Source organism: Trachymyrmex cornetzi, unplaced genomic scaffold (genome assembly GCF_001594075.2).
Source record: "Trachymyrmex cornetzi isolate Tcor2-1 unplaced genomic scaffold, Tcor1.1 scaffold748, whole genome shotgun sequence".
Taxonomy (NCBI): domain Eukaryota; kingdom Metazoa; phylum Arthropoda; class Insecta; order Hymenoptera; family Formicidae; genus Trachymyrmex; species Trachymyrmex cornetzi.
In genome coordinates this window covers 532,572-548,211 of record NW_017300079.1, presented here as the reverse complement: position 1 = coordinate 548,211, position 15,640 = coordinate 532,572, and the positions used below count along the sequence as shown (strand labels likewise).

The 15,640-nt window shown below is 30.1% G+C and overlaps 1 protein-coding gene across 1 annotated transcript; it reads left to right on the top strand.

Moving 5' to 3' along the window:
- Nucleotides 1-934: 934 nt before the first annotated feature.
- LOC108768045 (fez family zinc finger protein 2) lies at nucleotides 935-9,611 on the top strand. Its single transcript, XM_018518263.1, has 2 exons — nucleotides 935-2,117; nucleotides 9,508-9,611. Exons 1-2 carry the CDS (start codon nucleotides 935-937, stop codon nucleotides 9,564-9,566), a joined length of 1,242 nt encoding a protein of 413 aa, XP_018373765.1. The 3' UTR covers nucleotides 9,567-9,611.
- The last annotated feature ends 6,029 nt before the right edge of the window (nucleotides 9,612-15,640 follow it).

Genomic DNA, 15,640 nt, shown 5'->3' with positions numbered 1-15,640 from the left:
CAGACAGTTCAATGTATACTAGCTGTTAAATTCGCGCACGCGTTCAACTTTTATTTAAATAAGTCATAATATTAACTTTTACACCTTGTCTTTTCTTGTTAAAATCTTTAATTGCTTTTTGCTTTGTTATTTAGTCAATCGAAAAATTTTATGCATAATGAGCTGACAATCATTTTGACCAACTTTTCTTCTAACGTTTGGCGAGTGAATTAATGACTTCGACTAAATGTATGTATTTAACTATTGTAAGATTTACGTTAATAATTTGATTGGGATAATGATATGTTGAAAAGGGCCTAACAAAGAATTGAAACGTTTATATTTTATTTGATTAAATAAACATTAATTTTATAGTCACTAATAACTTGTGTTGGTTCTAAAAGGCTTTTATATTATATTGATATTCACTTGAGTCCGATTTTAATTTGCTAAAAAACATTGTCTGCTGATTGAAATGATTATAAAACATTTTTCTCAGAAATGTTTACTTTTCAAGATATTTAAGAGGTTCGGGACTTTTTGTACACTCTGTAGATGAAATATGAACAAAACAGTATCAAGTCAGATTCAATCCTATTTTTCTGCATATCTTGAAAATTCACCTTATTATACGATTAATAATTTTTTTTTATTTCTTTATTATCATAGCGTGGTTGCACAAATATTGAATATTTTTATTAATATTGAATTGTATTTATGATTTAATTATATCGATCATACTTTTAATATAAGAATTTTAACATTCTGAGCAAAAAGTGCCTTCCTCGTGCAAAAGACTCACAGGATATTTAAATCCTCACAGAAGTTATTCAGTATGGGCGATCTCAAGAGTATAAGAAATATTCTCTTGAAAATTATATAATTTATTCTTTATCAAAATCTTGATATTCTGAAAAAATCATTTCACGATCAATATTTTCATTACAGATCTACGATGCAACCATTTGCAGCGGGTAACACAATGGCGACCGAGACACCAAGTCTGTCACCTGAGAGGGTAACTTCCCCAACGCCTTGTCGAAATCTTACATTTTCCATCGCAAAGATTATGGAACCGGACAAACGACTGACCGAGCAAAGCGCTAATCCGGTGCCTCCACCACCGCCAGCGATGCCAGCGACAACGACGACAACGATTCTTCAGCTGCCAAACATTTCTTCCCCATCGTACTCGGCGCATTTGAAGTCGGCGTTTGAGAAGTATGTACCGACCTTGAGGCATCAAGATTTGCTCCAACATTATCCCGTATTATCTAAATATTATCCACTGTATTATCCGAATCCCTTGCTGAGGGCGTTCCCAGGCCCTCCCGCTTCAACCCCATCGATCACTCAGAGTTCGCCACCTCCCACGACTATTCAAGAGGCTTCTTCGAGATTGAATCTAACCAGCATATCACCAGAAAACCAGCGGGGCAAGAAGAGCCCAGCGCCGCGCAGTGACCTCGGTACTGCGAATAAGCAAAAGACTTTTACTTGTCCGGAATGCGGCAAGGTGTTCAATGCACATTATAATTTAACTAGACACATGCCAGTGCATACGGGCGCCCGACCATTTGTCTGCAAGATTTGTGGTAAAGGTTTCCGTCAAGCCAGCACTCTTTGCCGACATAAGATCATCCACACTGCTGAAAAGCCGCACAAGTGCGTGACATGCGGCAAAGCCTTCAATCGTAGTTCTACTCTCAATACCCATACACGTATACATGCCAATTTCAAACCGTTTGTCTGCGAGTTTTGCGGCAAGGGTTTTCACCAAAAGGGTAACTATAAGAACCACAAGCTCACACATAGCGGCGAGAAAGCGTACAAGTGCAACATATGCAATAAAGCGTTTCATCAAATCTATAATCTGACATTCCATATGCACACACACAATGACAAGAAACCGTTCTCCTGCAAGATCTGTGGCAAAGGCTTTTGTAGAAACTTTGACCTCAAGAAACACATGCGGAAACTGCATGACACGAGTTCACCAGTGCTTAGCGGATTGGATGCCTCGGGCCAGAGTCATAATCAACAATCGAGCTTTTCGTCGGTATATCACGGCCCGGAACATTCTATCGTCAGTCCATTTATACTTCCTCCACCTGGATCCACCAGTTACCACTCTTTGAGTAAGATGTTGTGACAAAGCGAGAATATGCACTATTCCAGGAAAACTCAATATCCGCTCATTCTTGGCTCACCTTGTTATTCAAATGATATAGGTCAGTTGGCGCAAACATCTAAGTGAAGAGTTAAAAGAGCGCCTTGTTCAATTTCTTACTTCTCAACTTGTTCAACTTCTCACTTGGGAAGAGTATTTTTCAACTTAGTTACACAAAATTAAGCGAAATAGACCGAGAAATGTTTAAACACGAATAAGGGAAAAGAAAGCTATTTTCAATCAAAGCGAGTCTTGGTGCTTAACGAATATAATATTCATGTGTGAATATACAAAGACAATTATCTATATCAGTTCTATAAGAATAGTTGATTTAATAACAATACCACCATCATCTTAAAAACCTGTAAATAACATACTGAAAAAAATATCACCTCAACCAGGATTCGGCTCCTGAATTCTATAAAGTGTCCTCCTAATTTGACTGCCAAGATATGTGATAATGTTAATTGCAATAACTAATATATGGCACATATGAAAGAACGTCTTTTTTAGGCGACGTATAATAAACAATATTAAGTGAACAATAAAATATATTAAATGGTTATTGCGATTAATATTATCCCTCGGTGATTAAATTGAGTAATTGAGACTCCTGCACGGAATTCAAGATCCGAGTTAAAATTCCGGCTGAGGTGATAAGTTATATTTACACGTTTTTGAGATGCCACTTATATCAATTGTTATTAAATCGACGATCAATTAATTTAATGTGAAGTTACTATTTTAGTTTGTGATTGTATTTCAAGTCCGAACCGAAATCAAATCGACGCGTTTATAAAACTGATGATCGTTTTTGTATATTCATATACGGATACTACTAACCATTAATGTTTTCATTGAACTGCTACCAATTTGGCCCATGTAGTATTTTTTATTTAGTATTTGGAATGTAGAATCACATAGAAAAGGATATGAATTATTCAGTTACGGTGAATCGTTATTTTTCAATAAAAATAAATCAGAAAATATGTATTTATAAATCTGTATGTATAAATCGGAAATTCATCATAACTTTGAATAATTCATTTAGCATATATAATTCCTTTTCTATGTGATTCTACATTCTAAATACTAAATAAAAAACACTACATGAGCCAAATTGGAGGCGGCCCAATGAAAAGTGATAAGCAGCAAGATCCACTTTGACCGAAAAAGGCTTCCTTCTCTCTTAAAATTACAAAAATGAGCTGAAAGGTACATTCCTGACGTCTTGCTGAAAATGTATAGAACATTAAAAAAGTAAAATTTACAGATAAGATTTTTAAATGTTACTGATGTTTAAATGCAACAAAAAGTAACGTTAATTATTTGTTCTACAACTGCAATAGCTGATTGCTCATCTTTATAATTAAAGTTTAATTAAAACAAAACGAATGACTCAAATGAATTTGTCATTTTATCTTCTTATTTTCATAAGGTAACCGGACTATACGTGCCTCTACTTAACTTTGCAGTTTTTTCCAATTTTTTGCTGAGTCCAATATTAAAAATTAATGGTCACATTTAAAAGAGGAATATTTTTGAATATCTTAATAAAAAATGTTCAAGTATTTATGTTAGAGTTGCAACGAATTCGGCAGCTATTCGGTGTTCTGCCTATTCGGTAAATTTTACTATTTGACCGAACGGTCTGCTATTCGGCAGAACACCGAATAATTTTAATCGGCATGTAGGTGATACTTTCTTTTCATAGAAGCTATAGTGTACAATTTTCACGCTTTTTTATCTTCTCCCGATCTAAGGATCCATTTTCACGTTCACACGCTGTAAGCGCAAAACGGAACACATCCTAAATAAACGGAAGAATCTGTTACAGCACGCACAAGTAGGCTGGATTCGGGAAGGCGCTATTAGCGTTATTTGTGTCATTCTTTTTTCATCGTCCATTAAACGTGAAACAAAGATGGTATGATACAAATAGCGTTGATAGCGCACTGCCCGAACGCAGTCCTAGTGATACAAAAAGTGCGGTCAAGAATGTCTCGCGCCCGCATTGTTTCTGTTAAAATTTAAAATTTGTGCCGAATATTTGACTATTCGGTTATTGAACACATAACTTTGCCGATCATTTGATTAGACATCAAATGTACTATTCAATGCATCTCTAATTTATGCAGGTGTAATAAAAATTTTAAAAAAAGTAGCATTTCGCGCATTTTGGATATATATGTACTCAATATGACCTAAATATATGTTTCTCTCATTTTCATAAAAGAATGTTAGAAAAATTAAAAATAAAATAATCCAATGTTACTTTTATAAGATTATATGTTTATTAACATACAGACATGTTTATTGACATATAATATACAAAGGACTGTTTTTTGCAAATAATGCACTTATCTACTTATTTATGTACCTAATTTTCTATTTACTTTCAGGTCATGAATTATAATTTAAGTGTTTAGCAGGTATATTCATGATCTAGAATATCAAAAACCGTTACAATCGATATATGTACGCAGTATGTCTAAGTTGACCATATTGGTTCTATCGTACAAAGAGTTTCCTTTCTTTGATTTTAGATAAAACGTTATGACAAAAAATATATATTTTTGTCACTGTTTATAACATTGTAACTCTGTATTCATACTTTACAACACTATATCCTACTTAGTTTATGTGTTGTAAAGTATAAAAATATATAGAATATACAATAATATAAACTATTGAAATTAATAATCATCTTTTGATAGTTACTTACAGGATACGATTACTTACCTATATATGAAATATTACATTATGACTACAATATTCTGCATTTTGCTTTATTGATGATAATAGAATGAAATTGAGTAAAAGAAATTGATGCAATCGAATAAGATGGACAACCTGCGCAAACTACTACTGCTATCTATTGAATTAATTGTGTAATTATCTACAAACAGCGAATAGGGCATATTGAGTACACATTCATATTGAGTCCGATTACCTTATATTATCATTCAGAAGTTCAAGAAGAGAGAACACTTGTGATTTTCTTACAAAAAATTGCTAAAAGAAGTCTTAAAGTTTTGAAAAAATTTATGGAAATTGAGAACCTTAGGAACAATTTTTTTCTGTTCTTTCCTTTTTCCTGTAAATTCTTTAATATAAGTAGAACAAAAGCGTTGAGAAATTGTTGAAAAAACGTTTTTCCGTAACGTTGAGTAACAGTTATGAGTGTTCGTGTAGGAAACATTAAAAATAACGATTAAAAACTACTGCAATTAGATAAAAAAAAATCATACACTATTTTAAAACGGTTTTTTACCCCCTCTCCCCCAGTAAAATATTTTTTTATAAATAATTAATCCAGTTTTATTGCTAAAATAAATTTATTTATTTAGTATCACACATTCCTCAATACACATAACAAAATAATAATTAAGAAAGTTCATTTGGGGAAAGAAATTCGACTTTACGACTATTTTTCCAAACGGTTACCCATCCAAGCGTTGCTTGACTTCTATGATCATACGGGAACTAAAGTAATTTAAACGGTTTTAAAACAAAGCGCGCGCTAATCATTCCTAAATATTTTATAAATGTTGCTGTTTTACTTGAGTACAGTTAAAAAACATTTTATAAAAATAACTATTTACGTAAGATATTATTATGAAAAATATCCGCATCATTTTTTAAAAGTATATTTTATAAAGCTTGCAAAGGAATTTTTGCAAATTATCAAATCCTAATTTCAATAAAAATTTGTATATTTACAGTTTACATTTATAGTTATGTTTTATCAAGTTACAGCGCTTTAAAGTAAAAAAAATATTGAAGACATACCAATTTTCAATTTTATATAATTTGGAAACAAAATATCCTCAAAAAATGATATTAAAAACATTAATATAATTTACTGTATCTCTCCTCATTAAAATGTATTTTTCAAAACTATAATTTTTTTCCACCAAGATACTTAATTTTTCATGAAATGCGAGAAAATCGCAAGTGTTCTCGAATAAATGAATAGTAATGTCGAGAATATATCTTATATGTCTATAGTTACTTATATGTTGAGAAAAAAGTATTTCTAATTTTATATTTTTATAACAAAGTTGTTTAAAAGTTAGTTTTTCAAATTTATATAAAAATATCGTAACAAAATTGATTTTGCATATTTTTATAATATCTCACTGTTAAGCAAATTTTTAATTGAATTTACATTAACACTACATTTTATCGATTCATAATGTAAATAGAAATATAATTGTCAAATTTCCAACTGGATTGAAAGTGTTGTAACATTCTGGACGATACTTGTCGACCTGTAATTCTGTGAAATATTCACGAAGTGTATTGGATATTATAAATAATTCACAGCGTAAAATCAACCATATCATAAAGATAAATCAATAGGACACAGATATCCTATTAGTCTCTTCACGAATTGGGAAGGGTTTTCATGATCGATTATGAGCGTTAATGGTTGCATCAATGAATTCCTGCGGGCTAATGTAAATATTTGTAAATATTTGTATGTGCAAAGCAAATACGTTACGCGTAACGGTGGAAGGGAATGAGAGTTATTAGTAAAGTGATCTGTAATTAGGGTTGTCTCAACACGGAGACCTGATAGAGAGTCATGAAAATATGATGAAATCGTTCAAAAGGCTTATTTAAAATTCGTCCAGATTTCACAGAATACTTACCTTTGAGTTCCGTTATGTATTAAATGTACTATTGCAGAAATAAAAATTTAGAATGAATACAGGATAATTATAAAGTCCCACCCTACCCCCTGGATATTATAACAGGTGTTAGATATAGAAAAAAACGGCAGAACATAGATTCAATTATTTTAATGCAGCTTTTTTAGAAAAAAAAGTGTCTTTAATCCTTTTAAAAAAGCAAGGGTGAGAGGTAACTTAAAAACTTTTTATGAAAAAGAAGTCTAGCTGTGCACGTCGTTTTAAAGGTCTAGTTAAAAGAAAAATTATTGCGCAAACCGTCATTACGATGTTTTTTTTAAAAGTTACAAGGATTCGAATTTCAAAAATTTTTATGTTTCAAAATAACTTTTATTCTAAAGTATATTTGACATAGTTATAGGAAAACGAAAATGATAGCAAAATGTTGCTCTTATTGTGTACTCTTAAGGGGATGCTGGAGCGATGGCCGAACTTGATCAATATTGATAAAACAGATTTTGAATTCTAAATAAAATATTACGTATATCAAGGAAATAAAATATTACATACATTAAATAAAACATTACGTACATTAAGTAAACCATTAAATAAAACGTTACGTACATTTCTTGTTCTACTATATACTATATATCACATGAATGCGAGGTTATATGTAGCTAAAATCTTATGTATACTTTTACTGTCATTCTTTTTGTCAGCTTCAAAATCATAATTTGAAGGTCTCATGATATTCTTATAAATTATTCAAATGTGGGAAAGTACTTTTTGTTTGGATATATACTTGAATACATTTTTATATATGTAAAAAAAATAACCTAACGTGATAACAGGAAACTGTAATTTACAATTTTTGGGGGATTTTCATACAGGTTTGTACTTTCCCAAAGCTATTTGCGTTTTTTCTTTTATTCTTGAGAAGGATTTTTTATTCTGTATAAAAAAAATTAAAATAGTTGGACAAATATAGAATGAGTGTTCTGTTGGTAGCTGCAGCATTCCCTTAATGTCTTTTGCAAATGTCTTCATTGCACAAGACAATACATACAATTTTTATATAAAACGAATGTTGTTACGAGTTGACATCAGAATAACAAAACTGAAATATTCTAATTTTTTGACATAAATTCAATCGATTTAAACTGTATTATTTTTTATGTTTTAATAATAAAAAAATTCTTAAATCTATAAAGGTAATTAGAAAAATAATTGAAAAATAATCACATTCGGTCAATAAAACAGATGATTGTAGAATCCCTTTAAGGGAATGCTGATGACAGCCGGTGTCAACAGACTTTTTTAATTTCAAATTAAATATATTAGTAACAGGTGATATCTATAATTTATTTCTTACATCATCGTTCTGTCACATAAACGCATCTGTTCTTATATAGATAACATATGACAGCGCCATTTCTTATAAGATCCTACAGAACATATACTATAAGATCCGGCACCAATTGCTAAGCACAATTATTTCTCTTTATACCACTCCGAATTTTTTCTGAATTATACGTATGTAACTTATAGTTGAATGTGAATTTTCCCTTGGAAATTTAATTTAAATAAAGTCAAGGTTTTTAAAAGTAATCAATTTGACAAATTTTAAAGTTGCACTTTAAAGTGTGTTACAATGTTAATCCAAAATAACCTAAGGTCTTCGAGGTATTTCAAAGCTGACTTTAATATAATCTTTTAACAGCCGAAGGTTTTATTATTTTCATTGCATATGAAATGTTCAAAGTGTTCTTAAGTTTTAAAATAAGGTTAACTTGACATAAAGTTTACCCGCGAACACAGTATGCAACACCGCCATTAGAAGGACGCGGCGGTGCTACATTTTCTCATATAAGTAAGTATTTCTCTATAAGTAAGATCCATACAGGATAGAATAAAAGGCACAATGTTATGATTTTTTTATTCATATTCTAACAAAATAATATTTTGATGGCAAGCTCCCTTAAATAAAGGGGGCTTGTCTTGAACGTTTAAACAAATTCATGATTTAACAATTACGATCTTACAGAAAAACTTTAAAATTGTTAACATTATTTTTTATAATTTCTTAAGTTTCTTTAGTTTCTTTTAGTTTTTTCTTATATAAAGTTACTTTAAATAAAAGTTCGAATATTTCCATTCAAAATATTTGCATTTCACTTTGCATTTCACTCAGATTAAATTAATATATAAGAGGTTTAATATGCACTAGTGCAAACATTTAGGCTTCTGAACTTAATTCTAACGATTCACACATGTTTATTTTTTTATTTTTTATCTAGCTTTGTCTTCATTTCCAGTGTATAACATGCTTGAGCTTTCCACGAAGTAAATGTACGTTTCATTAATTGACAACATTGGTCGCTATGTTTTAATAAAAAGAGATAAAGAAAGCTATAATTTCTTTATCTTTTTCTACTTTGGGCACAAAATACATCAAAATCAAATACATTGCTGTGTGTGTCTTAATCGTGAAAAAGGAATTTCAATTTTGTGAAATTAATGCGAAGTAATTAGTGTGGAACAAAAAACTAAAGCAAACGAACCAGCATTCCCTTAACCTTAAGAGTTGTTTTGGATTTTATTATTAAACATTTTTTTGCTTTATTTTATTTTATAAATAATTTTAAGAGGACCCTGAAGTTATTTTTTATCGATTAAACGCAATAATTTTTGTATAACAATTACTTCTTTCCTCTTTTACAGATTCGATGATCCTTCTCCAGGATTTAAGTATGCGCATTAATACTGTGTCTGTGAGGTGAAGTTTATCGAGAACAAAAAAGTGTTTAAATTGAGATCTTTTTTATTATTTCTTAGTCCAATATGACGTCAGAGCTATTAATATCGTAACAACATTTGCTTTATATAAAAGCTTTGCAATCTGTATTTACGAAATTGTAGTCCACAGACTAGTAGTTTAAACGAACAAACACGTGGTTAGACGTCTAATTAAAACGTTATTGTTCTACGAAAATTTATGTATATGTGTGCGTGAAGTATAAATGTAATAGTATATAAAGATACAGATATATCAATGTGTCGCGTTTTATCTGTAAAACAGCAATCTTGTCGGAGTTTGAACTCTTCACTTTAGAATCCTCTTAAATCCCTCTTAATCTCCTTCGAAAAGCCTAATAATATAGAATTAAAAAAATGATGTTAAATCATATATAATAAGAACAATATTTTGCCGCCAAATTTATTTCTGTATGACTCCCAGATCAAGTAAAAAATTCTATACCAGGGCTACTTTTGAACTTCGAATTTTTGTAACTTTTTATGACTATGTTTATAATACATGACTTATGCCGAAGTTATAACATCAATGTTATGAAACTGGCCAATCATAGCTATTCCTCTGAAGAATGGAATAACTGTGATTGGTCAGTTTCATAATATCAATGTTATAACTTCGGTGTTAATCGTATAAACATAATCAATAAGAGCATTGTAACAATTGAAACTGGCCAATCATAGCTATTCCTCTGAAGAATGGAATAACTGTGATTGGCCAGTTTCATAATATCAATGTTATAACTTCGGTGTTAATCGTATAAACATAATCAATAAGCGCATTGTAACAACTTACAGTTTGCGCAAATATCTTTGTTCTAACTAAACCTTTAAAATAAAATATAATTCAACTCCTTTTTCCAGTTTCTCAAAATAATCGAATGTTCCCTATTCTTCTTTGATATCAATGTTACGCTGCATTTTTCTAAAATCGTTCTAAGAAGAAATAAAATGGGATTTCGTGATTATCTTATGCAGAAAGAGAATATAGAAGGTTTAGTATTTATATTAAATTGTAAAATGATTCAATCAATATTATTTTTTATTCATTTATATTCAAAACATGGTTAAAAAATTTTTGTAATTAATAGCGAATTTGGTTGGACGCACTATTGCATTTTAAGACCGTTGTACATTGATTTAATCCGACAATGATTGTAAGTGTGAAATGCAAATATTTTTAATTATAAAGTACATACTTTACCTAACAATACCATAAAGTGTGTCGAAGATTTCGCGATTTAACCTATTTCTGTATTTATATTAAACACATATTTTTATGTCGATCTGTATACGACGGTTTTAATGTTTACCAGAGCATACTGAGTGACTGTATCTAATCAAATTCGCCCTAACATTTTAACATACTCTATTATTTTTGAATTGTATTCTTTCCTTTTCACGTTTTTATATTTATCAATTTCGGTAACAAAAATATAAGTGCAACATGATATAATAGCTTTAGTAACACTGACAATGTGTCAGAACTTAGATAAATCTATTTATCTTATTTTAAATCTATCGACAGAAAAAAATTGCATATTCTTCTAATTATCTCCATTTTATCAAAATTATATATCAAAAATTATTATTTCCTTATTACAGATCGATGTATAATCTAACACGAATAGAGAGAGAGAGAGAGAGAGAGAGAGAGGGGAAAGAGATATGTTAAAAGAAATTTTTATATTATTAAATACGAATGAAAAGATACGACTAATGGAGCATACGAAGCGATCTTATACGTTAACCGCATATTTATCTACTTTTAGGTAAATGTATAAATCGGTGTGATAGTAGCTTTAAGTGAACTATAGATAGCAAAAACAAAACGTTGGCTTTATTATTACTATTGTAATATTATTATAGCTAAATTATGATTGCTGTTGGCTAACGCGATTATGATCGTTAAAACTTTTATAATAGAATCAAGGAAGTTACAAAGATTATTATTATTATTATAACTTGCATAATTATTTATGCATTTTTATTTACACCTCATAACTATAAAAAATGGCAGCTTATACGATTATTTTTTATTCTGCAGAAAATAAACTTCCGCGTTATAAAACAATTTTTGTTTATTACAATAAAATTAATTTGTCATATATTAAAAATTTATTTTAATGAAGTGAATCATAACAAATCCTTATCTGTATATCATAAGAGCTAGATAAACAGCAAATAATTGCGGTGAAATTAATCAAACGTAACTAAAAATAAAAAATTATATGTAGAAAATTGGTAGAGTAGAAAATGCATAGATATGTATGTGTCCTCGTTGTAAATATGAGTCAATCCGATGCAATAAATTCATCGATACCAATGAAGTATTATTTGTTTCTCTCATTGTCATTCTTTCTCAAATAATTCTTTCCTAAATAATCAGATTTATTGTTAAGTATATACAGAGCATCTCACAATCACAGTACAATAATTTCATATCATATTCTAGAAGTAAAATAGAATAAAAAATCCTAAAAAAATGTTAAAGCTACAATAGTTTTTGAATTATAATTGATCAAAGATAGCCATTAATATCGTGTAGAATCCGCGGGCTCAGATCTATATCTCTACTTCTAGAATATGCCGTAAAAGTATTGTACGATAATTGTAAGGCACCTTGTATATTATTAATAGGTGCTAATTAACATAGGTACGACTGAATTGAAAAACAAAGAATGTTATAATAATAAAAATAAAAATTATTTTATGCCAAAATACTAAATATTATATTAAAGGCGTTCAATTAGTACTATGCTTGTACAATGTCCATTAATAACATTTTCACCGTGGCGAAAAATTATACTAATAATTTTATACGTATTTGCATTAACAGATATCTTCACCGTAGATATAGTTTTAATATTCAGATTTGTAATTTTTCGATTACAAATATTCAAATCATTTATAATGGATACTGTAGTAAATAATTATAAAATCGTATATTGACGTTGCAAAAAAAGACTCTCCCTTGTGCAATATACGTAATAAAAGTATATACATCTCTTTAGCATATCATCCAGGTAATCTTTAATCGCTGCAGCGAGAACTGCCCATTAAGCATATCATCTACCTCGATACCTTATCTTCCATAATCATGGAAGAATATTAATGGAAGCGAGAAGTTCGACAAGGAACGCTGAAAAAGGAGAGACAAAGAGATGTCTATTATCAGAGATGATGTGATCCGTAGGGTTGGGAGTAGAGTAGAGAAAAAAAGAGGAAAAGAGAGATGGCTTGATTGAGATAGAACGAAACAGAGATTGAAAGTGCAACCAAGAATGATAGCGGTTGTGAAATGGTGGGAGACGTGTTGAAGATGGATGACTAAGGGGGTGCAGAGCTCAAAAGGTGTCAAGAAAGGACAGAGAGAGGACAACGTGCTTCTCTCCTGATGTTTGCGCGAGATATCACACTGGCCCTCTGATGAATCTGCAGAATCTGTACTCTATCCATTAAATTCGAGCTCACCCGACTATCGGGGCCATCCTGTCTCTTATCAAATACTGTCGGTCGTTATGGGATCGGTGGTTCAATACAGAACACGTCGTTCAGGTTACGTACCAACGAGGAATACGGCGGTGTTTGTGATGTAACGGTTCGCCATTGAATACTTTCGTGGTCAATACACGAACGCATCGTATCTTAATAATCTGGACTCACGATATTGTATGTGCTATCCTAACCATATCATTAATTCTATAGGATTGTCATTGAAAGAACTAATTACGAAAATGTGCAAAAGTTTCAAGTCGTTAAAATATTGTATAATATTGTAAAAAAAGTTATGAGAATTCAATCAATTTTAATTAATGCACATAATAATAATAATACGTACATTCCTTTATATATACGTATCTCCCTCTCAAATCCTTGATATCTTTTGTTAGAGAGAAGCACGATGAGGTGACTTCTTATGTATAGTATGTAATAGAAGTAAGTGTACATAAACGTTTTTAATATTCGAATAGATTTTTCTAAAATATGAAAGTAGGTATCCTAACAACAGTAACAAGTAACATTAGAGTGCAATGACTCTCGAAATATTTATTTTTTATTTAAAAAATAACTTTGAAACTCTTGTATTTTTACTGTATATTCCATATAAGTAGTGGGCCATTCGTGGGTGAAATATACGATTCATGAAAAATATATGCCTAATGTATATAAAATGACATAGGAACTTATAAAATGTTTACAAAGTTTTATTAGGAAATAAAAATGATAAATATGTATAATGGTTATATGACGCAATAATAATCGCACCTATTTATTTATTAATGAAAAATAAGATTTAAAAAGATATTTCTTAAAAACCATCACACTGTTACATTGTTGCATTGTTGCTGTTCATTTTATATACATTAGGCATATATTTTTCATGAATCGTATATTTCACCCATTACTTATTTATTAATGAAAAATAAGATTTAAAAAGATATTTCTTAAAAACCACCACACTGTTACATTGTTGCATTGTTGCTGTTCATTTTATATACATTCGGCATATATTTTTCATGAATCGTATATTTCACCCACGAATGGCCCATTACTTACATGGAATATACAGTAAAAATACAAGAGAGAGTTTCAAAGTTATTTTTTAAATAAAAATACGGAGCATTTGTAAGCAAACGATGAGCAAATGAATGCAAAAAAAATATTCAATTTTTTAATATTGGGGGGCCAACTTCACACGAGTTGAAAAGAAATATTTAATCACACAACAGGAAGAAAATTATTAAAATAAAAAATGAAAGAAGTGCACATTGAGAAATTGCTAGATTTTTTAGCAAAATACCGGCAGTCATTTTTGATATAACTGTTGATTATAAGAATATTATTATGAGAATATAATGGACGAACGTCAGTTGCATCAAAATCTGGACGTCCAAAAGTCAATAATAATGTTCGAACAGATGAGAGAATAGTAAACATTTTGTCATCAAATTCCTTTTTATCTGCATTCGAAATACGTTCAAGATTGTTAAGTGAGGGATAAGGATAAGAATGCACCATATACCACTCACCAACTCTTGGTATCATAACAATACTACATTGCTTGATATATATATTTGAATATATTCAATAATTTTTTAAATTGTACTATATCTATTTCTGATGATCATTTCATTGTTATTGAAATGCATATAAAGTTAATAAACGTCCTTTATAAATATATACAATAAATAAATTTTACATTTTCATAAAATACATAAATATAAAAATGTATAAAATTATGTAAAGGTACTATACATAAAGTAGTAAGCTTTTCATATATATAATGGCAGGAAATCTCGGCTTTTTTAGTATACATATAAAAGAGTCCTGATCGCGTAGTGGCATTTGTACAAACAAGTATTTAGTGGCCTTTAATAGGAATTATCCTCATGGGAGAGGCACAATTACGAGAGGATTATTAACACCTGGAACCATTGTCGTGCTGGTTCTTGAGTTGTCGGCTTTTTGCTTCTATTACGAATCCCCTAAATAACAAACTTATATGGATACGTCTTTCCTATCGAAGTATAGATCGTAAAGTAACCGCGTCGGTCGCCTTTTAAGTCGGCTTGCTCTACTATTCCGGTTTTGGAATTTTGCCCTATGAAGGAAGGAACTGCTCTGAGAAATTCGACACACCGTGAAATCGCTAAAAATCACCGTTACAACGATTGAAAATCACATGATCTTGAAATGTTTGTGTCGCTATTATATTTAAAGGAATATCATATAGAAATATCATATAAAAAGAAATGTCATAGAGTTCCATTATTTTTATCGCGTATTAATTTCGTTTTTGTCATTTAATTTATCAGAATATAATTATGTATTAATGGATATCAAACAATTGTTTATTAATTACTGATTCATTTTTAAATTAAAAATGTTAAATCATTTTTATCGATTTATTTCCGCAATTTATTCTTGATTGTAATTAAATCTATAGATAAAAAACGATATGTATACATAGTTTCTTTTTAACAGAGTTAAATTTCATGTACCGTATAGATCACAGAGCATTGAAATGAACTCAACGATT

What these genes read in the sequence shown, in the direction of transcription:
- LOC108768045 (XM_018518263.1), top strand. Translation starts at nt 935, where the DNA reads ATGCAACCATTTGCAGCGGGTAACACAATGGCGACCGAGACACCAAGT. An exon ending in CACCAGTTACCACTCTTTGA is followed by an intron (nt 2,118 to 9,507) that starts GTAAGATGTTGT and finishes CCTCTTTTACAG; the next exon opens with ATTCGATGATCCTTCTCCAG.